The sequence below is a fragment of the Ambystoma mexicanum genome, chromosome 9 (assembly GCF_040938575.1).
Source record: "Ambystoma mexicanum isolate Mex_15411 chromosome 9, UKY_AmexF1_1, whole genome shotgun sequence".
NCBI classification, from domain to species: Eukaryota; Metazoa; Chordata; class Amphibia; order Caudata; family Ambystomatidae; genus Ambystoma; species Ambystoma mexicanum.
Genome location: NC_090931.1, coordinates 616,996,095 through 617,022,831, shown reverse-complemented (window position 1 = coordinate 617,022,831; position 26,737 = coordinate 616,996,095). Strand labels below are relative to the sequence as shown.

The window sequence follows — 26,737 nt, the reverse complement described above, 5'->3', positions numbered from 1 at the left end:
CTCATTAGAGCCAGCAAGCAATTCCTCTCTACAGACAGCTACATCACGCTTGCCAGAGCCCTTATACTGTCCAAACTGGACTACTGTAATGGTCTCTACATTGGTGCTAACAAACAGACTATCCAAAAAATCCAAGTCCTACAGAATAATGCACTGAGAGCCGCGCTCAAGATCAATAGGAAAGAGCATATCTCCTCTATAAGAAGAGAACACAAATGGCTATCTACTCAGGACAAAATCCATCTCAAAATTGCCTCCCTTACTCACAAGTGCCTTAACAACATGGCACCATCCTACCTCATGGACAGGCTACACTTAAGAACTGCACCTAGACCAACAAGAACGGTCAATGCGCATTGCCTCTATGTCCCTCGCTTTAAACGCGCCACTATTGGAGGACACAGCTTCGAAGTCAAAGCAGCACAGCTTTGGAATTCCCTACCACATGACATAAGAGAGCCCCAGCTTTCGTGAAATTCAGGCAGAACTTGACCAATTGGCTGAGAGCCAATGACATCTAACTAATCTGACCTGCCTGACCTGACTGTCCCGACCGGCGATCCACTTGCATGACTAGCCCCGTTACCTCGGTCTCCATTTACACCATTGTATATTACCGCACCTATTCCACTGTATTTTATTCCCACATTGTTAATTATTCCTACACCTTTTCACCTTCTGTTGGGAGCTAGCTCCCTTAGCCCTGTTCATTCTTGATTATTGTATACTGTATTTGACAATGCACATATACCTGTTCATATTTTATTTATTGTATAATGTACTATGATTATGTAAATGTACCTGTAACGAAGTTGAGCATATTCTTGTCTTGTGCGCCCTGATGCTCCAGGGCATGGCACGCCTTATAAATAATAAACCAAACCAAACCAAACTTCAAAGTAGTATCAATTAACCCTCCTCAAAAAGCCACCTTTAGACACCACTTATCCAGGGAAACTACTGGGTGATCTCCCAACATTCTGTTTACAGCAATAATTCTGCAGAAGATCCTCACCACTGAAATGACGGAATACAGTTAATATCTAGAATTACGCCATGATACGCAATCACGTTTTAGCCCTTCTGATGCACCAACCCTGGTCTTCTATCTGGGACATTCTAAGATCCCTTGAGAGTAACAACCCGCAATTGTAATCCTGAGAGAACTTATCAACAGCCACACCACTGTTGATCACCCTAGTCTCCACAAGAGCATGGGAATCAAAGATGCTGCTTCCTTAACCAGTATTATTTCTAAGTGAAAATGAACATGGGGGAATCTCAGATCCATACCCTTTGCCATCGTCATAGGGCTGCCCCAAGGGTCCACCCTGCCCCACTAGTTGTTCAACATTCACACCAACATTTTGGATGTTTTCAATTCTCAGATATATTTCAAATTATGCCGACAAGTCCTAAATCACCTATAACCTTGATAGAAATTGACCTTTCCACAAATCCATTTCCAAATGACTTAAGGCGGTAATAGAGCCTATTATAGACAACTTTAAGTCTCAACTCGAGCAGAATAGAAATCTTTTGTACAGGTGCTACATCTGGGATGACACTAACCTTTAAAACATCCATAACCCCCGGATTACCCTTCACTCCTCTGTCCAAAGAGCTAAAAAAACCTTGCCATCATTGTTGACAGACACGTCCTTCACTCTCCTCAAGTAAACAAGATGGCCCAAAGGATCCTTTCAACTCCATATGTTATTTAAGATCATGCCCCATCCTGAGATGGTGCAGAAGCTCAAATAACCAAAAAAGCTGTACTTTTCTGGTTGTCTGTATAAAGTAGAAGTCCTGTTTATCAAACAGCCAGTTTTGTCACTTAAAATTCCTGCAAACATTAGGCCTCTAGTCAAGACTCGAATCACACTATGACATCACGATCACCTGTCTTTCTCAATGAAATGAATGTATGCTAATGTTCGTCTCTAGAAGAAAGCTCAGGGGCAACACGTTTGTCTTTGGAAGCAAGACAACGCAGCGCAACACAGTTTCGAATCACGATCCCACGCTTAGAAACCACTCGTTGTTTCTTTGTGTATGCAAGACACTGGGTGCTTTGTGTTGGTCCACCTGTGCTTTGTTGTGTGCAATGTTTTCCAGTGACCCCACATTGTTGCTCTATCTCTGGGAGCACTGTTTCTAGGGCTCAAACCTACCACAATAGCTCTGTGGAATCAGACCTGCTGCCGGCAGTGAATCGTTCACACTTCCAGCCGCTAGGAGGCGACTGCGAGGAGGGAACGTGCAGGCCTCAGAGCCCATTTGTTTAAGCAATGTCAGCGCGTCCGTGGATTTCTAAAGATGTTCCCCAAACTGCAATTATTTTGCTTGATTGTGCAGTTGGGGCCTTTTATTGTGGAAATGCAGATAGCGCGATGTGTGCCCTTCTCTCTGATAAAGCCCAGGGATAGTGTGTGCTAGCGCCAGGCATCTGTTAGAGATATGCAAATCTTAGATGTGGATGCTCACTACCCCGTCCCCTTTTTCTTAATAAAAACTATTCTGCAGTACATTTCTTTTCCACATCTCCGACTGATGAGAGCATTGTGGCTGAACTCGAGGTGGTTACTAGTGCAAACCCTAGGAATTCATTTCCTAAGTCGGGCGCTTTGTCGGAGGCATCCAGCGGGAAAAGGCTGCATTATTTTTGTTTAGCTCAAGATCTCCTTTCTTCGAGTCGAGATGGAGCCATGCATTCATATGATGAATGCGCCGGGCTCGCCACGCTGAAACCTGGCGGCGCTAACATTTTGAGTACCCCACGATTGCGTCATTTGTCTTTGAGGTGAAGACGCGGCTTGCGTTACGAGTGGGTGCAGGTAATTTGATTTCCGCTCCTGTGCCTTGCCAAGAGGCTGATCCTCGAAACCCCATGCTTCCTGGAATACGGTCCTTTGGAAAGAAGGAGCAAACTCAGGCCTGGAAGTGAGTGCTCCAACTCTGGTCCCTTTATGGAAAGAAACATTTACAAGAGACTGAGAATTGCTTTAGGGCACCTTCTTTCTTCCTGTGTTTGTCAATTCCATTGTAGGTTTTCTAAAAGTGTCTCTTTGAGGGATCTGCTTGCAGGTAAGAACTGTAAGCAAGCAGTGGTATAGCAGGTATTATACCTTGCTTTCAGGTTTGGGTCATATTCGGTGAAGTACACAAAATGTCTTTAAAAGGGCAAAGGTCTCTTCTATGGGGGTGCACACCAGTACAAAAAAAGAGCACTGGCTGCATTCAAGATCAGTGCAGGTCCTTAATGAACTGACAGAGGCCAGAAAACCAAACTGAAATGTGTACATGTATGAAACTTTGCTCACACCCACACCCACGGGCCCCCCCCATCCTTTGGTAATGAGTGGATTGAGAATGATCAATCAATCACAGTACCTAATAATCCATTAACACCATTGTCCCATTTCATGAGACCTCATCTGCCTAATAGCTGAGAACCATCCTAACCGAGGGGTCTGCAACATTTGATTGCACAGATTGACCAAGCAGTTTGGGCTGCACTGCCTTGTTTGGGGTGGGACCAAACCCAATTTGCATATGGTCTTTCCCCTTATGTAATGGATTGTCAGGCGAAGAATGATGGTCTGGAGGGTTGCCCAGAGTAATCCTAGAGGTTACGATTAATTCTAAACCTTCCAACCATCACCTCTGTTGTTTCGCTGTAGTCATCCTGTGTGGGACGGGTATCCCCATAAGTGGGTCCCGCGCCTGCTGGGCGTAGAGACCCAAGCTCCTCCTCACTGATTAGGCCCAATGAGGCTGAAGCATGTTTGGGGATGCTTGCGGTCCTGTGCAGAAGGGATGTGACCAGGCAGCTGGGGCTAGACTGCCCCTTTTGGGGCGGGACCGAGCCTGATTTGCATATGGTCTTTCCCCTTATGTAATGGCTGGGCAGGTGAAGAAGGAACAAGTTACTTACCTGTAACTGTTGTTCTCCAGCATGGGTCTGGCATGGATTAACATGCTCATGAATATTCCCCGTCGTCAGGCTGGGAATCCTCGGTAAAGAAAATAATCAGTTTCAGTTTCGTTTCTGAACTATCTTTCTACTAGTAACCAATCACTGGTCTCTGGGTCATAATGCCCCCAGCCAATGACTGCCCTCTACCTAAGCCCCTCCTCTGGCAGCCATCTTCAGATTTGGTAGCACGTAAAGTGGCAGTAGGACCAAGAGAAGAGCCGCAGAGGGGTAGGAGGGAGGGTTTGCATGTGAATCCATGCCAGGCCCATGCTGGAGAACAACAGTTCCAGATAAGTAACTTGGTCCTTCTCCAGCATGGGGTCTGGCATGGATTCACACGCTCATGAATACAAGAATACATAGCAGTACACACATGCACAACCACGGGAGGTGGCAAGGTTCAACATTAAGCATCTCTTACCTCCTCACCAGGCTCACCTTCAAGCGAACAGGTTGTGAAGCACTGCCTGGCCGACTCTGGACTCCTCCCTGGAATCCCTGTCGATGCAGTAGAATCTTGTGAAGGTGTGCGTCGACCTCCACATAGCAGCCCTGCAGATGTCTAGCAGGGGCACACCAGACATGAACGCCGTGGTAGCACCGATCGCTCTGGTCGAATGGGCTCTCGGACGGCCGGGCAACAGTCGGTTTGCCAACCGATGACAGTGCATGATGCAGCCGGAGAGCCATCTGGAAATGGAAGCCTTCGAGAGGACCTTCCGTTGGTTCACAGGTCCAAAGTTTACAACAGCTGTGATGTCTTCCGAAGACTCTTCGTGCGGTCCACATAGAACTTCAGCGCTCTAGCCACATCCAGCAAGTGCAAAGTCCTCTCAGCCGGCAACAAAGGCGAGAAGAAAACAGGTAACACCAAGGGCTCGTTGAGATGGAAATGCGACGGCACCTTGGGCATGAAGGAGGGGTGTGCCCTCAGCACTACCCTCATCTCGTAGAATGTCAGGTATGGAGGTTTACAGGAGAGGGCCTGGATCTCTCTCACTCGTGCAGAGGTGATGGCCACAAGAAACGTTGTCTTCCACGACAGGAACTTCAATGGTGCCGAACACAGAGGCTCTAATGGCGGCCCCATGAGCCTGGTCGGCACCACGTTGAGCTCCTACATCGGGGCCGGATCCTTCACCGGCGGGAACGATCGGAACAGTCCTTTCATGAACTCCTTCACCAGGCAATGAGACCACAGAGATGACCTCCACGGGGTTCTGGTGTAGCGGGAGATAGCCGCCAGATGGATCTTGATGGAGGCATGTGCCAGACACGCCTTGGCCAATGATAGCAAGTACGTTAGCACTCGAGGGGCCGTAATCCGCAGAGGGTTAATCTTCCATTTGTGTCCATAGCACCTGAGAGTCGAGGACCCCCTGGCCTTTGCAAGCACCTCCTTGCAGTCCGCCGGGATATCGTACCCTCCGAACTCTAGTGCTGCAGGTGCCAGGCCTGCAGGTTCAGAGATCCTGTGTCGTGATGGAGTATGGCGCCTCCTTCCCTAGCGAGAAGATACGCATCAGTCGGAAGTTGGACCGGAGGGGATGCGGACATGTCCAGAAGGTCCGGGAACCAGATCTGCCTCGGCCCCGCCGGTGCGAAGAGGATCATCCTGCACCGGGAACGTCCGAGTTGACTGATGAGTCACAGCAGCAACGGCAACGGGGGGGAAGGCATACAGGAACAGGCCATCCCAGGGCAATGAGAAGGCATCGCCCATACTCTCCGGCTGGGGAAACCTGCTGGCAAACCTCTGGCACTTGGCGTTCATCGCCGTCGCGAATAGGTCGATCTGGGGATTGCCCCATCGTTGGAATAGGAGATCCACCTGATCCTGCCGAAGTTCCCACTCATGGCACGAGCGCAGCTCCCTGCTGAGCGAGTCGGCGATGGTGTTCTTTATTCCTGCCAGATGGAAGGGTACCAGGAACATCCCTTGGGTGTCGGCCCAGTGCCACAGATCCTGCGCTTCCTTGGATAGAGCTGGGGATCTGGTGCCCCCCCTGCTTCCTGATGTAGAACATCGAGGTGGTGTTGTCGGTGAAGATCCTTACCACTTTGCCCTTGAGGGACGGGAGGAACGAGGTGAGGGCCCAGAATACGGCTCGGAGCTCCAGGACATTGATGTGTAGTGACCTCTTCTCCGGGAGCCAAAGGCCTCTTGCGCGGAGATCACCGGAGTGTGCCCCCCATCCCTCCAAGGAGGCGTCCGTCGTCATCGTTTCCTGATGTGCCGGGGTCTGGAAGTCCATGCCCGCTGTTAGGTGCGCGCGGGTGCCCCACCACCGGATCGCTTGGCAGAAAGTCTTGTTGAGCGGGATCCTGTCTTCGAAGCTGCCCGCCGCTTGCATCCAACGGGTGTCGAGGAACTCCTGTAGGCGTCGCATTCGCAGCATGCATAGGCGCACAAGGTAGATCATGAGGACATCATACCGAGTAGGGGCTTGATGGACCTCACCCTGGCCACGCCCATGGTCAACAGCCGTTGTACCTTGCCCAGGATGGCCTTCGTCCTTTCCTCTGACGACGAAGCCAATCGCGCCACTGTGTCAAGCCTGGCTCCCAGGAACAGGGTGACTTGCGACGGTACCAAGTGGGATTTCGCGAAGTTGATCGAGAATCCCCGATCCTTGAGGAGTTGGACGGTCTCCACTCTGATCGACTGCAAGTTCTCTTGACCTTGCTCGGATGAGCCCATCATCCAGGTAGGGGTAGATGTGGATCCCCTGCAGGCGCAGCCGCGCCGCCACTGGTGCTAGGCACTTGGTGTACACCCTGGGCGGCGACTTCAATCCGAAGGGAAGGGCCTTGAACTGATAGTGTCGCCCTTGGACCACAAATCGTAGGAAATGTCGATGTCCTTTTAGAATGGGGATGTGGAAGTAGGCATCCTCCAAGTCCAGCAATGATAGGAAGTCGCCTTCCTCCATCTGTCCCAGCACGTGCTGGAGGGTGACTATCCAGAACTTCTGGGACATGATGTACTTGTTTAGACGACGAAGGTCCAGGATGGGTCACCAACCGCCAGTGGTCTTCTTGATGAGAAAGTACCACGAGTACACTCCGGAGCCCCGAAGCCTCGTTTGGACAAGTTCTATGGCTCCCTTTCTTAACATCGCTCATACCTCCAGAAGTAGTTGTGGGACATGGTTTTCCTTCCTGGCAACGGGTGGAAAACGGGGACACCTCTTTCGGAATTCCAGGGTGTGCCTGCGGGTCAGGTAATCCAGCACCCAACGGTCGGTGGAGATGGACTCCCACACGCTGACGAATTTCGCCAGCCGGCATCCCACCACGGTGCTCCGGTGGGGCCTAACGCCGCGGCCGGTTCAGTCCTGTTTCACCATGAGCTTGCTGCCTTGGCCTCCTCGGCGACGACGGGATCCTCCTGTCTTGCCACGTCCACTGTAGGCCTCGTATGACGAGCAGCCGCCGCCAAATCCTTTGGAGGCACCTTGCTTGCCTCCAGAGCTCCGAAAGGACGGCCGTCGCTGTTGAAGGACACCCAAGGCCCGAGCCGTCTCGGTGTCCACCTTGATGGCCTTTAGTGACTCGTCCACTGTCTTGCCGAACAGGTTGTTCCTGTCGAAGGGCATGTCCAGTATCCTGGTCTGCACGTCCTGACGGAAGTCGGTGCCCTTGAGCCAACCGTGCCGGCGAAGGCAAACGCTGTTGCCCATCTGACAAAATCCGGTGTCGGTGATGTCCGTGGCCACCGTAATGGCATGGTCCGACGCCACCTCGCCTACCTGTAGGATTTCCAGGGCCTCAGCCCTCTTGCCGTCCGGCGGGAAGTCCAGCAGGGGAGCGATCTTGAACCACCGGTCCCTGTCATAGCGTGCCATGATCGAGAGGGCGTTGCCTGCTTTAATCATCGTTGCTGTCGACGAGATGACCCGTTGTCCCATGGCGTCCAGCTTCTTGATGAAGTTGACGCCGTCACCCCCGCAGCTTTCTTCTTGGCCGCCGCGGTGACCACCGAATCCGGGGACGGCTGTGCCATGAGACACATAGGGGTGGAGTCAGGGACCCGGTACTACTTCTTATACCGGTCTCTCCTAGCAGGAGCCATGGACGGGTTCTTCAGGAGTGCCAGCCCCTCGTCCCAGATGCCATCCAGTAACGGGATTGAGAGGACAGTCTTCCTCTTGGCCTCCCGCCGTTAGTAGAGGAAACCTTCCTTCTTCTGTTCTTCGGGGCAGAGCTGGAAGAGCTCAGATGCCCTGGAGATCATGGCATGGAAGGAGCCAATTTCGTCGGGGTGGGAGGCCCAAGAAGGTCGTGAAGGGAGGTCCATTCCGTCGTCACCACCACCGTCGTCTGTCCCCATCGTTGCCGTCTTTGTTCCAGTCTCATCCCTCGGAGGAGCGGATGGGGTGAAGGCTGGAAGGGGGAGGAGGATGGACTTGTCTCTGCTTGCTAGGTGGGCTCCCCGCTGGACCAGGCCCTGCTGGGTCCTCGTGGGGGGGTATGGATATCCTTGTCCTTATCCTTATCTCCGCGCACAGGGTCTGTATAGCCATCAAGATAGCTCCTGAATTGTCCTGAGGTACGGGTACTGGTGGTAACGGGACCGACGGTTGGGGCGCAGGGTCCTCCGCGGCCCTATCTTCCTCGTCATCCCCCACGTTGCTCCCCTAGTCGGGATCCTTCCCGTGGGCCCTGGATTCCTTGAACTTCTTGTCCAAGATCCTCTGGACGCTCGCCTAGTCATCCTCAGAGGTGGTATCTGTGTTTGTTATGGCTACCGTGCCCAGGGGTCTTCTCGATAGGCATAAAAGACAATTCCCTCATGGGCTGCAGGGAAACTCTAGCCCCTGAAGTCGCCTCCACTTTGAAAGCCGCCGTAGGTTACTACAGGGCCACCACGAATCCCTCAATCGAGGCCTTAGCCGGGTGAATCAGGGCATTCACGACCTTGGGTGTGCCTGAGGCCTTCACCTTGGAGGCAGGGTCACCGCCTCAGTCCCCCTCGGCTGTCTCTGTCGGATCGACCGGGACATCTCCCGAAGCTTACCTGGGTTCTCCGACTTCCTCTTCACCGAGCCAGAGCGTTGGCTCGTGGTTGACGGCGTCGGTGATAGTATGCCCTGCCTGGCAGCCCAGGAGCCCGACCGATCGGTGCTCCCGGTGCCCGCGGACTCGCAGTGCTTTGCCTTTTGTTGGGCCCCCGTCGCCAGAGCGCCCTCAAAGGTCTTAGAAGACCGCTCGGATTTCTTCCTCTTCTCACCTGCTGCTGGGCTCTTCCCCCTCCAGCCAGTTGGTGAGTCGAACACTACGATCCTTCATTGTCCGTTCGGACATGTTCTTACAAAACACACAGTCCTTCTCCACGTGCGATTTGTCGTCGTGGAGGCAGTAGAGGCACCAAGTGTGCTCATCCTCTTTAAAGACGTTCTGAAGTCAGCATCCAGGGCAGCTCCTGAACAGCTTGCATCCAACAGGCGTCACGCTTCCCTTGTCCTGGGCCTTGTCCACGCAGGGTAGGCCTCAAAGATCTTCTGGATTCTTCAGAGAAGTGGAAAACACGACGAAAAGATTCCAAAAACGGGTCCGCGTTAATTGGAAGTGAAGCTGGTGGAGCTTGAGGCCTGATTGATCGAAAATATAAAAGTAAACTCTTCGAAAAAACGCGAACGCAGTAAAAGCTCCAGAGCTACATCACGAGGACTCCCAACACTTGAACGTGTGCTAAAAATCTGAAGATGGCTGCCAGAGGAGGGGCTTAGGTAGAGGGCAGTCATTGACTGGGGGCAGTATGACCCAGAGACAGTTCAGAAACGAAACTGCAACTGATTTTTTTCTTTACCGAGGATTTCCAGCCTGACGACGGGGAATATTCATGAGCATGTGAATCCATGCCAGACCCCATGCTGGAGAACGATGGTCTGGAGGGTTGCAAAGAGCAATGCCAGAGGTTAAGATGAATTCTACACCTTCCAGCCATCCCATCTTTTGTTTTTACCAGCGCCAACTAAAAGAGTCAATGGTAAGGGATCATGGGAGCTGCAGTTTAAAGCGCCTAGATAGCCACAAGTTGCAGACCCCTGCCTAACATTTCCACACAGAGCCACACATGCTGTTTTGAAGATCGCCATCCAAATATATCTGTGCCACAGTGTGGGCAACTTGAAGGTTTGGCTCCTTTGTATCGAATACACACTTTAATAGCTTGGGGTATTGCTATGCCCTCTTATGGTAAGGAACACTGACCTAATCTGAGTGAGGACTATCAGCATATAACTAAATTTAGGGTCAAAACCTCAGGCCTTTCCATACAACTAACGCTGGCTAAAGCTGCAGGACAGTGTTTCATTCACACTGACTGAATCTAGCCGTGCGACTCTCAGACTAAAGACACAAGCAGATAGCCAAGCATGATGCTGAGCAGGGGCAAACCCTACGCTGGAGAATATCATTGCCTTTCCACCACTGGCCCTTGGTCACTTTAGAGTGCATTTAAGAATCGTGCATTGCCCCAAACCGCGGTCCATGTGCACAGTCTAGATTGTGTGAACGCCAGCTTCCTCCAAGTAACGTGTTCGTGCAGAGCACCAACAGGGATTGAAGGGTGTGCAGCCCCTCTGGTTTTTGTCAGTGAGTACTTCACATTTTACCCTTAAATGTAATTTGTCTTTTCTGTGCCTGTGTATATTGATGGAAATGGTTAGGTAGATGAGCTGAAAGGCCTTTTTTTCTTTGCATCTTGGGACTTGTAGATCCGATTTTAAAACATGAAAAACTAAATTTGAAATGCAAAGGATGGTCTCTTAGCACAAGTCTAAAGCACTATTTTGTTTGTGCTCGACTACTGTCCAAGCGGCCTCTGGCCAGTTCCTAATAAAGGCAAGCTTGAACTCTTATCAAAAGCAAATGTATATGATGTGTAAAGGTGTCAAAGAAGGAAGCTGACACAAGTGTGGCATGATGGTTGCTGTAAACCTATTTATTGTCAAAAGAACCACTCACTATCCCCATCTTCTAAGAGGGGTTTCCCTGCCTCAAACTATTACTAAAGGATCCGTCAGAATACCCGTCAAAATTAAACTCCACCATCCTGCGTCACAACGTACTTCTATCCCTTACACAACAACAAAGAATAATCGGACAGAACGTTAATTCTCCAGGAGAATGATTCCCACTCCCAGTATTCGGATGAACATCCCAAAAATGTTATTTTAAAAAAGGATCTCAGGAGGAAGGATTCCCTTCCCCTGGCTTGAGATTCCAACAAAACCTTTGTACAAACCAACTTTCGGGAACAGGAGAATGACTCCCTTCTCCTGGCATCTCTTGAGTATATTCAAAGGGCTTCAGTCTCTTCAGCAATATAATGACTCCCTTCTCCCTGGGTTTGAGAGTTCTTTTCCTATCTTTCAACGAGGTTTGTTTTGCCGCTCTTGCACAGTATTAGTCCTCCTCTGGGTTTCAGTGGGTCTATCTCTGCCACTGTGATGAGGAAGATTTCCTTGGATGTCTGCTTCACTGGAGTTGGGGTCCTAGACCTTTCTCTGGTGGTCAGTGGACTTATCCCTGACACTGCAACGAGGATGCTTTCCTCAGATGCTCCGTTCACTTGTGTTGGGGTCCCAGGCTCTTCTCCGATGGTCAGAGGGCTTATTGCTCCCATTGCGACAAGTACGTTTCTCCTCGGATGCTCACTCCACTCTTCCCAATAGTTTGGTTATTAGTAATGGGCCAGGGAAGAGCCGCTCGAGGCTGCCTCTCTTCACCCTGTGTCCTCTCCGGGTCTCTCGCACCTCCTGTAACTTTATTTGGGACATATGCCACCGGGGCTTCCTGGGATTGGAGTCCATCTCTCTGGGCTTCTCTACTCTGCTTCAAAATCAGTGGGCCGCTTCCGTGCTCTGCTGTGCCACCCCCTCACCTTTTCGTGCTCTGGTCTGCCCCAACTGGACCAACAGAGAACTCCCTCAGGACCTCACTGGCGTCCTGCCCTTCTGCATCTCCAGTCTACCAACAGGAATTGAAACTCCTGCTCTGGATGGTTTCCACACCTGTTGCCTCTCCCGGCTGGGCTTGACAAGTTCTTTAGTCCATCGTCTCTTCTTTGTTGCATGTCCCACCCTTGTGGATTGTCAAAGTCTGTTGTTTCTTTTGACACTTTGGGCAACCTCATACCAGTACTAGCACAGTGAGTAATCTTCTGGTTTTCTGTGCTCTTCTTTGTCCCGATACCTTCTGTACCCCAAGAACTACAGTAATATATTGGTCTACCCTCAGGGAAGAGGCTTGGAATGGAAGGGGAGGTTAGGGAAGGTTGGGATGTGATGCTGTTCAACCGGCTGTAACCTAGGTGATTGTCCATGTCCTCAGAAGGGAGTCCCTCCCCATGAGGTCCTCCTGTAATACACCACCCCTAGGGGGACTGTTGGGTAGCGGCAGCACCTACCTAGCCTCATGGGAAAGGGCTCCACCTTGGGGAGAAGTGACGATACCTGACGAATCATCGCAGCTGGTACTTCTAGGTTTCCATTTAGGATGGGGAAAATAAAACTACAAACATACTCTTTTTGCGCAACATATTTCTAAAAGGAGTGGATTTATTATGTGGTTTGTAGAGTATTATTCTAGCTTTGGGAAGGCCAACATTAACAGATTTCTATACCAACTAGAAGGGTCAAGAAACGAAAATGCGGACTGAGCTCAAATTCCGCCTTTTGCCATTTAACCAAAGCCGGTGATCATGGGAAAATCAATAATTGAATTGCAACTTATCTGAGAAAAACATGAGTCCCTGAAACTGATCCAGTTAGCAGTGCACTGTAGATAAAAAAAGTCTCTTACATGTTACTTTTAAGTACTTTTACTACAAACAAGATTTTGCTTATAGTGTAATTATTTTATAATGGTAGGGAAGGGTTTGTGGGATGGGGCGAATTCTAGTATTTCACCCATGGCACTACGCTGTCTAGAAACTGCCCTGGAACTAGGGTATATTGTGAGTGAGACCGCGGATAAAAAGTTCTATTAACACACAGTCTCACGACACATGAAGTCTTCTGGGCATAAGCTTTGACAGTAGTATTGTTGTATGTAAAAAGTGTCTAGATCTGAGAGACACTTTTTCACTGCTCCCCTCAGCCAAAGTTATCCTTAACCAAGCATTCTCCTTCCTTCAATCCCACTTCAATGCCCATCCCCACCCAAAGGTCCACCCTCAACCCATCAAATCTCTTAGGCCCATCGTTGTTCTGTGCCTGATCTCCTTAGGCTCAGTCTTAACTTTCCACAAGAGTGTGTTTTGGTTGTATTACCCTTGTCCAGTAGATGAAGGTGATTGTGCCATTTTCCAGTCCCAAAGAGAAAAAATGTAATTCTTTAAAAACCTACCATATCCCACGAGGGTAGGCCAGTGTAAAGTTCTTTCCATTTTAAAGTACCCAATTCTTTGATTTGATGCACGGGACCCCGTCTAGGCCAAAACCCACTCAGCGTCCCGGGGCACTCTCTGGTAGCTGTGCCAAATGTTTGTTTACTGGGCACTATAAAGTCTGACAGTGTGTATGTTTATACTTTACGGTATTAACTTAAGTGATGTAACCTGGTCCAAAGATTACACAACAAAAGTGCCTAGGATGTCGTTTGGGCCAAGGGTCACATGACATTTCCTATGATGTGAATGGGGTCATAGGGCACCTGATGTCACTTCTGCTACGCCATCCATTTCTGTGATTTCACATCACTGCCTGGGCCCCACCAATACATTTGTTAAGTTTGCAACCAGGCAGATGCGCCTTCAGTTTCAGACAAAATACTCCAATTGAAGCTTTACCAGCACTGTGCAATGACAGCAGACCAAAGAACACTTCAATAATACAGCAGAGAGACCAAACCTTTAAGTGTTGGCTCACAGTCCTGAAGAAAGCTGCAAGACTTGAGCTAATTCCGCTGAAACCAGATGACTAGAGGTTCAGGGTGATGCCATGAACCCCCAAGACACTCAGACTGATTGAGAGCTTGGGTGATCAAACCAATATTTCCCCTTTTAAGCAGCAGACTTCAGCCAGCTGCAGAATGATTTTTATCTTTTTTATTTTATTTATTGTTGCATAATAAAAAGGAAGTAATGAAAAGAAAAATAACTTCCAGCAGTGTTTATCATTAGATGTAGGAAAGTAGTGAGCGAGTCAAGGTACATTCACTTCCCTATCCCCTTTTATAGATAGGCGGCACTTCAGGAACAACTAGGGAAAGTAAAAATAATTTAGGGATATTTAGACTTTGAGAAAGGGAGATTTAGCAAGCAGTAGGCATCTAAAGATATAGAAGAAAAGAGTAGAATCTTCTTGTGTTGTTTAACAAAACTATGAGCATCAAGTAGAAGTTGTTGCTCTTTGGCCCTTGTCAATGACAGTGTGTTTTGATTTTCTTTTTGAGGACCATTTTGGAGTTTACTTTGAATCCTGGGGAAGGGATCTTACCCAGGACAGGAGAAGGCCATTCAGATGTTGTGTTGATATGGTTTATTATATTGTGTTGCTATATAATTTCCTTTGCAGGTTTGGTTAGTGTGAGGGCAAGTTTACCCATGCTAGAGTAGGTTTGCTTAGCCTTTAGACTAGGCATGGAATTACTCTGTAGAGTAGGGCAAGCAAGGTGTTTAATTCTATAATTTCTTTAATATAATTGCATATTTTGAAAAATACTACAAGCAGTTCTTGTCCGCCTCGCATTACAGACCCGTCACAATATGCTGGCCACTGTCTCAAAACATGCATTCCTTTTTTATAATTGTTTCATGGCAAAATTGCCTTTAACAAATTATGAAAAATAACAAAACTAAAAATATATACACAACTAAAACATTACAAATTCCATCATATAATACCACCCTAAAAACCTAATTTCACAGATATTTCTTCATAAAATATAATATCTGAATAGTCCTCAATTGTATTCCACATTTCTGCTCATCAAAGGAAAAAAGCATTTAAAATCATCAAACCACGTTAAAGAAAACCTGTGAATTAAGAGGACAAAGCACTTATAGTCACATTGAAAGAATGGAAATCTCAATTGATCAATTCAAGAGAATTGAAGAAGCCTACCACTGATTTACAGTTGATGTCCTGGCAGCCAAACACTCATACCACAAATCATTTCCAGTTGTATTCAATTGGACATAGTCAAACTTTATAAAGTGCTGTTTGCGTTTTCCAGCCAATGGCGAACAAATTAGCAGCAAATGTTTCAGATTCTCCACTGACTCTGTTAGGAAAAAATATCTGCAAATTAAAGAGTGTCAGACCCTGTCCATATCTTTGAATTATTTCCTTCGTATGGTACAGATTCCATCGGAACTTTAAGAAAGACATCTTCACTCGACGGCTTGGATAAATAGACAAATATGGGTAAAGCGTTCCTCGTTTTTTTATAATCCATGGATATGTAATATAGGGATTCATAGCATTGCATTTTGTCTAATGGTTTGGTCCAATCATTTAGATACAACAATAATGTAACCCTTACAGGATTTGTAATCCATTCTACAGTAGTTGTTTCAATCACCCTCAGAGTACCCAATTAGTTCTTTCAGGAACTGTAGATTTCCATCTCTAGCCATATCAACATAAAGGGACTCTGTTAAAGGATTTATGAAATTCCTGTAAAAATATAATAGACTCCAATTGGCTATACTGGTCAGAGAATTGATGCCAAATTCATATAGAATCGCAGCCACCGGCACCAATGTCTGATTGTTCAAGACTCGCCACTGCCCTACATATGATGGGATGATCACAGATGAAATGAGTGGGCTGCCTCATTCAGGGATGTCAACCAGCACACAACGGGTCGGTCCCAAGAGCAAGAATTGGCAAATAGCTATCATTAGTACTCTTGTACACTTTCAAACACAGGTGAGTGTGTAACTCCCCGCTAACATCTGTAACATGCAAGGCCTACAAATCCCTGCCGTGTCAACACATGCAGCCCCATGCTAGGTTCAATGATGCAACACTCTGCCAGCAATAATGCTTGCACCTTGCTTAAAGGAGAAACACCTGCATGTAGATGCAAAGAGCAGTGAATGCAACCAGGAGCAGAATGAGCAATTGTGCAGGGAGTAAGCCCGATGCTTCTTGTTGGGGGCAACAGCTACAATGCACTGTCGTGACCAACTCTTATAAATCCTTGACAGAAGGAGTGCCTCCGAATTCCGACCAGGACAGGGGAGCACTGGCTGGCCTGCATCCCAGTATGCAACACCATTGTGATGCGTACGTCATCAACTACCTGACACAGTAGTGTATGGTGTAAGAACAGGTTTTCGAAATAGGAATATTTTAAAAAGGTAAAAGATTAGCAATTTGTGTGCCTCAGAAAAAAGGCCTGTAGTGGAAGAAGGGAAGATGTGTGTTCGATCTACAAGGAATCCACAACAGAAATCTAGAACTCCCACACATGAAAGAATAAAAATGAGCAATACTAGGAAATCTAAACACAACTAAGTAACAACAATCTGGGTGTGGTTCCATAACTGAGCCCCTGCTTTCCTCCTATTACCCCTTCCCTCATATCACTCCCTCCCTCAACCCACATATCTGTGCCAACCACCCTCCATTTCCCTTGAAACACACCATCCCTTCCCCACACATCCCCTACCATCAGACCGTCGCACCAATCACACACCCCTCTCCCATCACTAGTTCCATCACAGCCTCTGTCCAGCACGACCACCTCCCCATCACCCCTCCCCCTTTACCTTCTCTCATTTTCCATCCCAACCCTGTCCACCCACACAACCTCCTCCCCATCACCCCTGGTCCATTATGCTTACCATGGCTTGGTGTGAGGCCTGGTCTACTGCATCTACAGAGCCAGCTGAACTGCTCTCTATGTCATCTAAGGCAAGCTCTATATTTTCCTAGAGAGACAGATGAGCGATTAGTGCCTGTGGAACTAAGATCATCGTTACGGAGAGAAGAGAGGTTAAGTCACTGCATTAGTCTTAAAACACACAAACACAAAACTGCAGGGGGGTTCCCCAAAGTCTCCAAAGCTTAAACATGGTGAAAAGGGTGCTTCTCTCCTGAGCCTTTGCAATCGCTGCCTTAGCCATCAGCTTAGGGTTTAAAAGTCAGGCTGGACTCCAATACTTTATTAAAATTGTTCTTTTTAGAATTAAATGTAGTCGTTATTTTTGTCCAAGTCCTTGGATTCCTTCCCTCAAGCACAGGTTTTGGCTATGAATCAAAAGGGGACTGGCCTGTAATGTAATTGTGAGATAAAGAAGAGTGGGGCTACGAGTCTGTTCCATGCCATTTTAGATCGTATTAGGGGAGAATTTCTTTGGAATGCTCAGGTGGAGTCAGGCTTATGACAGACTCGTTACTGAAATACAGTTGCTGCTGCATAAGAGTCAGACACATCCCTTAAAATCTTGGATGGAATTAAATCTGGCTTAAAAGATGTCAGACTTCCAAGAAGACAGAATTCCTTGTTGTATGGATGTTGCGACATATAATATAACAACAGAACTGACTACGATAAATAGTAAAACACAATCAACAGTAAATTGAGGAAAATATAAAAGACTTGTCATTGTGTGAGCTAATTATTTAGATGGATTGACCCGTTGCCTCCTGGTCAGTAGTATGCCAGGAGTAGCAGAAGGCTGCAGGCAATGACAGAGATGGGGGTTGGAGGCAGGGGACCCTATCAAGCCAGTAGCTATATACTGAGAAGTAGGGCAGGGTTGTCTATGTGGGCTCATCTGCATCCTACATTTAGATGCAGGGCGAGCAGGAGGGCCGCTGTGGGAGGTAATCTCTGCAAAGGACATATCCTTTTTATTATACAATACCCATTGCATTGGGGTGCAGGAAGTGAATTGTGTTTAAATACTACTCACAGAGGAGTAAAAGGCAGAGAGCGCAGACTCACTAGAGCAGTCTCTCCCCAAATGTCTATATTGAATTCCGCAAGAGGAACAAGATGAACACAGTGATGTATGTTATGTTACTTTGCATTTATATAGCGTCTAATATACCATTGGTATGGTCTGAAGGCGCTGGTAGGTTGAAAGCCCTCGGGAACCGAAGTTCAGGTCAGTTGAGAGAGTAAAGAGAGTCAAAAGGTGTGTGTGAGCACCGGATGTGTGCAGCTGGTGTGGTACTTGTGTAATAGCTGCTTCTTAGCGGTAGGTGTGGTGGTTGAGAGATGAAGAGTATGTGTTCGTTCTGGCAGGATTTATCCAGACCGATTGTGGCTGCGTTAGGCCTGAGGAGAACGCCTGGCTGGGGGGTGAGTAACCAGCAGTGTTTAGTTAGAGTGATGGGCAGTATGAGGCAGATTTTGGTATGAGAACAGTTATACCGAATGGTGTCATAGTATCTGTGTTCTAGTTGACTGGTGGTGTAAAGAAGAGAGTAAGCGTGGGGATGTGATATGGTGGGTTACATGCTCTTCAGACGTTCTATGCATTCCAAACCTTTCCATGAAAGATGCACAATTCTATGCACTTTAGACCACTCCATGCATTCCAGTCTGCTCCACGCACTCCAGTCCGGTTCCACGCATTCCGATCCGTCCAGAGTATTTCCAAGTTGTTTTATGCACTCGATCTACGTATGTCGTCCGTACCACATACTTAATGCGATCCATCCACATATTTCACCCCTTTCATCCACATATTTCATCCGTTTCATCCACATACGTCACTCGTTCCATTCACATATGTCACCGTTTCTTATCCACATACATCGCCCGTCCCAACAACATATGTCACCTGTTCCATCCACATATATCACTCGTTCTATCTACATACGTCACCCATTGCATCAACAAACTTCACCTGTTCCGTCCGCTCAAGGCACTCAACGGTTATACGTAGTCATCCGCTCTACGCAGTCATCCGCTCTACATACTCATCCACTTTAGGCACTTGTCCATTCTAATCACTCATCCGCTCTAGGCACTCATCTGCTTTAGGTGCTCATCCGCTCTGCAAGCTCCACGCATTCATCTGCCCTACGCAGTCATCCACCCTCGTCTGCTCTATGCACTCGTCCACTCAAGGCAGTCATCTGCTTTATGTCCCCCGCGCTCTACGCATTCACCCACACTATGCACTCACCCGCTCTACGCACTCACCCGCTCTACGCACTCACCCGCTCTACGCACTCACCCGCTCTACGCACTCACCCGCTCTACGCACTCACCCGCTCTCATGTACCCCTCCGCTCTCACACCCCCTTCCGTTCTCACGCACTCATTCGCTCTTACGCACTCATCTGCTCCATTCACTCATCTGCTCTATTCACTAGTCCGTTCTACGCATTCATCTACTCTACACATTCCATGGTTTTTACACACTCCTCTGTTCTACACACTCTTCCGCTCTGCGCACTCTCCTGCTCTGTGCATTCATCTGACCAACGCATTCACGTTCTCATCTCTTCCATTGCACTCATCCCTTCCGTTGCACTCATCTCTTCTGTTGCACTCATTTGTCCATTGCATTCATTACATCCATTTAATTAATTAAAATCTCATTACTGTTTTTGTACGATTTATTCTTTTTATCCGCTTCACTGCTTTGATCTACTTCAGTCGTTTTATTCTGTTTGTCATTTAAGTTTACATTAGCGGTTATTGACGCTTTCTCGTCTGGATCTTGATGTTGTATTGTTATGTCTTATTGTTATTCAAGATCTAGTAGTTTGTTGGGATGTGTCATTGAGGTGCTGTTATTCATACTAAGTTTGGATTAGGCTGCGTATGGGTTGGTTTTTAGGGAAAGAGCCAAGTTTTCAGTAGTTTGTGGAAAGACATTAGATCTTCAGTTAAACGGATGTGGGTTGGGAGTGCGTTCCACAGCGTGGGGGCCAAGGCTGAGAATGATGATCTGCCTAACCTGACTGAGTTTGTTTTAGGTATGACTAGGATGCCGGCTGAGCTTGATCTTAGAGTACATGGAGGGTGATAGGGTTTTAGCTTGTCTTGAAGATAATGAGATCTGGTTTTATGCACTGCTCGATGAGAAATACACAAGGTTTTCATAGTTACCCTTCGGGCCACTGGAAGCCAGTGCATAGTTTTAATGGTTTCCATCAGTTGCTAAGCAGGCAGCAGGCTGGGCTAAGCACTTTTAGATGCAGGGTGATTAAGCCAACAGGCTGTGAGGCACAGGTGACTTTAGGCTGTAGTCTCGAACGTAGACGTGCCCTCCTAGATGTCAAGTAGAGATTTGCGCAATGGCTACAATGAGATATGGTGTAGTGGTGATGTGGTCGGTAGGCTATGTTGAAATACGGCCTCATGGATAATTCGATATGAGGGCTGATGGGGAAGTTTCTGACTGTGAAACAGGAGACCCAATTTCTAATTCTGAAATCCTTAGAAAATCTCAATTTCACTGCGCCCAAGTTACTGTATCTGCCAAAAGCAATAGCACTCCAACATCAGTATCAGCAATGTATGCATTTTTAGATATTAAACATTGTAGGTGGATGAGAGCAAAAGGGTACTTTGTGGAAACCCCCTGCGTTAAATTCTCATCAAATCAACAAGTGCAACCTCTGATTAGGTTTTAAACATGATCTACGTGAAGTCCACCAACACTCGTCTACAAGCATGAAGATCAATTCTAGGTTACAAGTTAGCTTAAAGATATGAAGACATAGGCATAGAAGGAGCAGAGAGGAAGGGAGTAGAGAGCAGGTGGTGGGGGTAAATAGAAGGCAAGATTGAAGAGGCCTCAAGGAAAGAAGCTCAAGAAAACTGTGCTAAGATCCTTGAGCCCTTCACACAACACGTGCTATCTCAACCTCAAAAGCCATCAATACTAGAGGTGACCGACTCTGTATCCCTGTGTCTATTGGCTCAACCTACCTAGTACTAGAGGTAACAAGTTCTGCATTTCTATGCCTGTGAACAGACTATTCAGCTGTGCAAAAAATGTGGGTGGGTCCCTAGAGAGAACAAACACAACCAAATAACCTGCTACCTGAATGGGTCCCACACGGGGGTGGGAGGGTGTGGGATCTAGAAACCATGTTAGCTTGTTGTAACTTTAACACACACCCAAAATAACTTGGGGTAAAACCCCAGGTCTTCCAAAAATGTGAGAGCTCCCCATACTCACAACAAGCAAGACCTAAATGGCCAGCTCTATGGGAAGGTACCCACCCAGGAGGGTGAACAATCACGTTTGACGCAACTGTGCCTTACCAGAAGAGAAAAGTCTATTTGCATATCAGTCTGGCCCTGTGCACAAGGAAAGTCAAGTACCAAAATGCTAGGCTAAGTGAGTCATTCCCTCACTGGTAACATGATCTGTATCCAAGTGTCATTCTAGAGCTTGTAGGTGCTGTAGCCCAGGTCTATGCCCTAGGCTTCCATGCCCAGACGTGGTAGGCTCTGTATCCCCATTCCAATTTGAAGCACATCCTGTACTAGAGATAAGAGGCTTTATCGCCCTGTGGGAATGGCAACTTTATGATGTGCTACAGACAACAGGGTCAGTTTTCCAGTGGGCTCTGCTTCAAAACGTTAAAGCTTTCAACCATGAGCCAATCCAAGTGACAATGGTTCAAAGAAAGAAAAACTTTCTTGACCCAAGCCCAACCATAAGAGTTTTCTAGATAGATGGAGGGCATTCGCTTTTTTGGTGGTCAGTGCACCCTTCGCCCATTCCGTCCCAATTAGTACAAGCTTCCTGAATGGAATCAGCCACCCAGGTCGAACAGAACATTCCTTACGAAACTTCCTCAGGAGATTAGCAGTTTGTCAGATGTGACACAAACACCACTGTGCTGCGAGCAAAGCAGCTCATGCATTTAGGTCTGTTGTATATCATCCAATTTCACTCTCAGAATAAGTGTGCACATGCGGTGAAAGGAGGAAGGGTGGCAGAAGGGTCATAGATGGAAAAGAGGAGGCTACCAGGAACAGTAAGAAGTGTGAGAGAAGACTTTATGAAGGACAAAGAAATTAAAACACCAGGGCTGCAGCTCCCTCCATGGAGCGGAGGCATAGGGCTTGTTTGACAAACCCAATGCACTCTAAAGAGCAGTGAGACAGGTACCTCCTTGTATCTTTCCAGCTCCTGGACAAATGTCTTCTCGTGGAAAAGCTTTTGCAGTCGCTCCTGGGCATAGTTGTGGCACAGCTCTTCGAAGGTGGCGCCCCGGCCCTGCTTCGTCATCTCCGGATTCTGGAACCCTGGGGTGTCCACGATCATCATGGAACAGTGCGAGTGTTGGCTGGATTTAAGGGCCCTAGAAAGAAGAAGTGACGGAAACAGAAACAAGATCCATCATTGGCGTATCCTGCAATTTCATTGTAGTACCTTGATTTTGAGGACTGTCAGTTATGAATGCCTAGATAGAATTAATGTATCGAATAATATAACAATTTGGGGATAAGTAATTAGAAAGTTGGATTTAATTGTCTTATGACAATTAAATCGAACTTGATGCAAACTATGATTTAAAATGGATGGTGTTTATGAATGTGTTTTCTTTTTTTCTTCCCATTGGACAACTTTGATGGTATAATGGGATGTGTGTCAATAAGAATTTACAAATGATATTGTATGAGAATATCTCAATTAGATGTATGATTAGCCTTGAAGAAGATCCTTGGGGCCACACAGAGTAGTCACCTCTAAGCAAAACATGTGTTGGCAATTACATTGGGGCACTGGAAGTGTGACAATAAGTAGGATTTGCTTGAAATGGTCAATTTTATAAATTGTTGAATGATGTTATGAATTTTAATATTGTATAATAAGACAATTATGTTGGGACATTGGATGTGTGCCAACATCAACATGTGGTATTATTGGGGAGTTGTGCAACTATCAATTCAAGTATTGTTATTTTGGACAATACAAATGGGTGGGTGAAATTATGGTTTGATATAATAAGAGTAAAGACAATATTGAATTTGGGTTGAACCAATAACAGTTGTACCATACTAAGTTTGTCTTAAAAGGAATCTATCTGAACACTGTGCATAATAAGAAGTGCCAACGTAATAATTATGTGAATATGTTTAACAGTACGATTGTGATGAGTTTCTATTTTACTAAGATAATTAAGAAGCGCAATAGGGTTATTGTTGAGAGTGATTGATAGTTTTACAAAGTGACATGACACACCTCATCTCCGTCAATATTATTTCCATCTGAGTGGGTGGAGGGGGGTAGATCTTAACGCCAGAGGTGGCAGATAACACACAGAGGTGTGAGCAAGTGGGTGACCTTTGTACTGCTGATTTGACTTTATCTCACACTTTCAGCCACTTAGACTTGTTGAATCCATACCATTTCATCCAGGCCAATCCAACTGAGATAAAAGAGGATTGCCATGTAGAATGCATTCTCCTTTGGCACCCTTTCTGCATTGCTAGTTCACCTTACCTGTTAATAAGCGAGATGAGTAACGTGAAGAGCTCGGAGTACAGGCCAGAAGCCATCCCTTCCAGGCAATCCAGGGCGGAAATCTTGGATCCTGTGGCACAACAAACACAATCATTATAAACGGACTGATCAACTAAAGCATACACAATGATATTCTGGTATTAGACACCAGGACAGGCGGCACAAAGCTAGAGGCGCACAGAGTGATTTATAATGGAATAAAGTAGCCCTATCGCACATTATAGGGATATTGCAAGTCACTGAGGAGTTCAGTGACAAAATAGAGGAACGAGGCTGAAGGCGGAGCTCCTTTATAAAGGTCACGGAACTCGAGGTGTCTTGCAATATTCTGTTTGCACACAGTGATGGATATTGCATTATTTATAATACATGGCCATGCATACACTTTCATCCCCTTTAATACCTGGCCTCTTGCTTAATACATTGTAATGATCTTCTGTTGCTGATGCATGTTATCAATTTACAATCTGCTAGGATAAGAAAAAGCAAACATGCATCTTCCAATGTCTTGCAGAAAAATAACTTCAGCAGTGCCATAATATGCACCTAAAAACGTTTTTGTGTTGTGCTTTAAAGTAAGCAATAGCATACCGATTCTTGCTCTCATATGTAAAACTTCAGCAATGCACCAAGTAAACATACTAGTATAAGCAGTTTCTTATCAGTTAATGGTTGCAAAGTGCCACAGACAGCGATTTAAGAGAAATAATTTAGTTAAGCTTTTCACAGCTTTAAGTGCGGAAGTGGAAACTGGAATTCCGCTCTGCTGGCTCAAGCAGCAGGCCGTGTGATGTCACAACTGAAGCGTAATAACAGATTACAAAGCAGTAGTGATGCCATTTTCTTATTACATGTCAGTAGTGACGTCACAACCAGCCTGTAAAAAGAAAATGATGTAAAGGATTTTATGCAAGCTATTGAAGGCTGCCATGTAATATAAGGCCATTTACACACACAGAGAAAGGAACAATGACATCCACACATTCAAAGATTGGCGTAACAAAGAAAGTTGCATACACAATGGTATTTTTTTTGTGGACATGGCGACGGGCAGAATACAGACAGAGTTATACAGAGTGATGGACAATTATTACAAGCACAGACAGGAAGAACAGAATGCACAGGGATGTCCACTTATTGTATACTGTAGGGGTGCTGAAGTATGAGTCTGACACACAGGTGGTATATTTGTTGGCAAAGACTTATTAAAAGTAAAAGAAAAGGTAAACCCATCTGGCCCTATTTCTAAGAGGGGTATTCCTACCTCAACAAAAAGACTAAGGACTCTGTCAGGGTGTCCTATAAAGTGTCCACCATCTTGTGCCCAGACCCATTTCCTTCCCTTATACTATATTAACTAAGGAAAACCAGCGTCTTCTTGGTCCAGAAGGAGGCTTCTCTCATTCTGGTCTCCAACTTAAAAGTTAAATTCAAAAGGTTCAATTCTTGGCAAAAAAACACAGTCCCAAGTATCAGGAGGGAAGGCCGTACCCCTGTTCTTTCTCCATTTTGTAAATGGCCTTTCAAGTCTGGTTCACTATCCTACTAGACTTGATTTGTAACTCTTCTCGTTTCAGACAAGCTGTACTTTCACAAAAAACACCACACGCCAAGTCCGGTTCACTATCCTGCCAGACTGGATTGTGGCTATTATTGTTTCAAAAAGTAGATTATCTCTTAGCCAGTTTCCCTCTGCCCTTCGTCTCTGCTGCTCATCCTTCTCTCGTTCTCTGGTACATCTCAGGAACTCCCAAACCTGCTCCATATCTTCCCTCTCTCATTTGGGTCCCTGAACCCTTTATGCGGTCTCTGGGCTTCCTCGACTTGAGGTGGGTCTGTTTGCGTGCTTCCTTAAATTGCAATGAGTCCTTGACACTTCTGTACTGTTCTTGCAGGGCTTTCCAGACTTCTGTTGTATTCCAGATCTTGATGCGCTGTACTTGCAGGGCTTCTCCAGTCTCATATGTGTCCCAGACCTCTCCCTTGGGTTTGTTGTATGTCCTAGACAGGCCTGGTTCACTAGCCTGTCAGGCACTGTTTCTCATATGTCCTTTGTGTATATTTCACCAAGTAATGGTACAAGGGAAGGGGCTCCTCGCCTTCCCCCAACTGCCTCCTTCATTATCTGTCATTACTACGACCCGCTACGGTAACCCAGGTACCTTTTGTGGCGTTACCAGCTTGCTCGGTTGCCTTCGTAGGACTGCCTCTAGTTGCAGTAGGTTTCTAAGTAGCTTCCCGTGCCTTCTGCGTCTCCTCGCCAGGTTTCCAGGTCTGGTCCCTCTCAGCTCACATATCTTACTCGGACCGTGTGGTCCAGCTCCCGGTAGCTCCAGGACTGCCGATTCTCCAGGCAGGGCAACTTTGAACACTGTGTGTTCAGCGGGGCTCCGCCGATCTCCCTTGTTCTCCGCGACGAGCCTCCACCCAGCTCTCTGTTCATCCAGGGTGGATTTGCCTCTGCACATAGTCCTCCTTCCCTTTTTATCTTCAAGTTTGATTCCGATTGACTGCACCACGTATGTTGGTTCAGCGGTGGGCTTTTACCTCCTTGCCCAATCTTCTTTGTGTCAGTAGGTAAAGGTACTATCTTGGGTAACTTTCTCTCTTCCTCGTCCCAGTATGTTTAATATAGGCGGGCTCTCCTTCTCTACAGAAATATATAGAGTTGTGGGGAACTATAGAGGATGGAATAGGGGGGGAGGCGTGAGGGGACAGAGATGGAGGGGGTGCATATCATGTTCTTCCAGATAGTCATGCAGAATAAAGAATAATTCTTCCAAAAGAACATGAGTAATTTGTTCGCTCCGGTTCCCCACCCCATGAGATCCACCCGCTGAGTACAACCCCCAGGGGGACTAATGGGTAACAGTCACACCTCCCCGTGCTTATGGGAAGGGGCTTCCCCCATGGAAGCAGTGATAATACCCTGGAGATCGTCACAATACACAGACTGAAAAAATACTCAAACTAAGTGAGACGGATATATAGTAATTGCACACACATGCACCCAACACACTCACCTAATTGCATACACAATGGTACCCAAGTATTACAAACACTGGAACAAAACCATACACATTGGTACCCAAGTATTAAAAAAAGAATGGTGGAATAAAGCCAGCAAGAAAAATAGTGATATCCAGTTATTAACAATACAGGGACATACACAATGTTGCACACATGTCAAAGCGATGAGCATACACAATGATAGCAAAGTCCTTTAATGACTGGAAAAACAATGCCAGAGTCATACATAGCGATATCCTTCTATTGTGCTGCAGGTGCACACATACAAATAGACGGGAGAACCAAGACAGGAACACACACACTGATATCCTGGT

The 26,737-nt window shown here is 46.8% G+C and overlaps 1 protein-coding gene across 14 annotated transcripts in view; it reads right to left on the bottom strand.

Moving 5' to 3' along the window:
• MYO18A (myosin XVIIIA) overlaps nucleotides 1–26,737 on the bottom strand; it is a 1,313,149-nt gene that overhangs the window by 541,961 nt on the left and 744,451 nt on the right. For all 14 annotated transcript variants that reach the window (XM_069615286.1, XM_069615296.1, XM_069615289.1 and 11 more), the window contains 3 exons: nucleotides 23,373–23,463; nucleotides 22,035–22,227; nucleotides 16,785–16,871 (listed from right to left, as the gene is read on the bottom strand). In XM_069615286.1, the coding sequence (XP_069471387.1) occupies nucleotides 16,785–16,871; nucleotides 22,035–22,227; nucleotides 23,373–23,463 (371 nt within the window). The remainder of the gene's footprint in view (nucleotides 1–16,784; nucleotides 16,872–22,034; nucleotides 22,228–23,372; nucleotides 23,464–26,737) is intronic.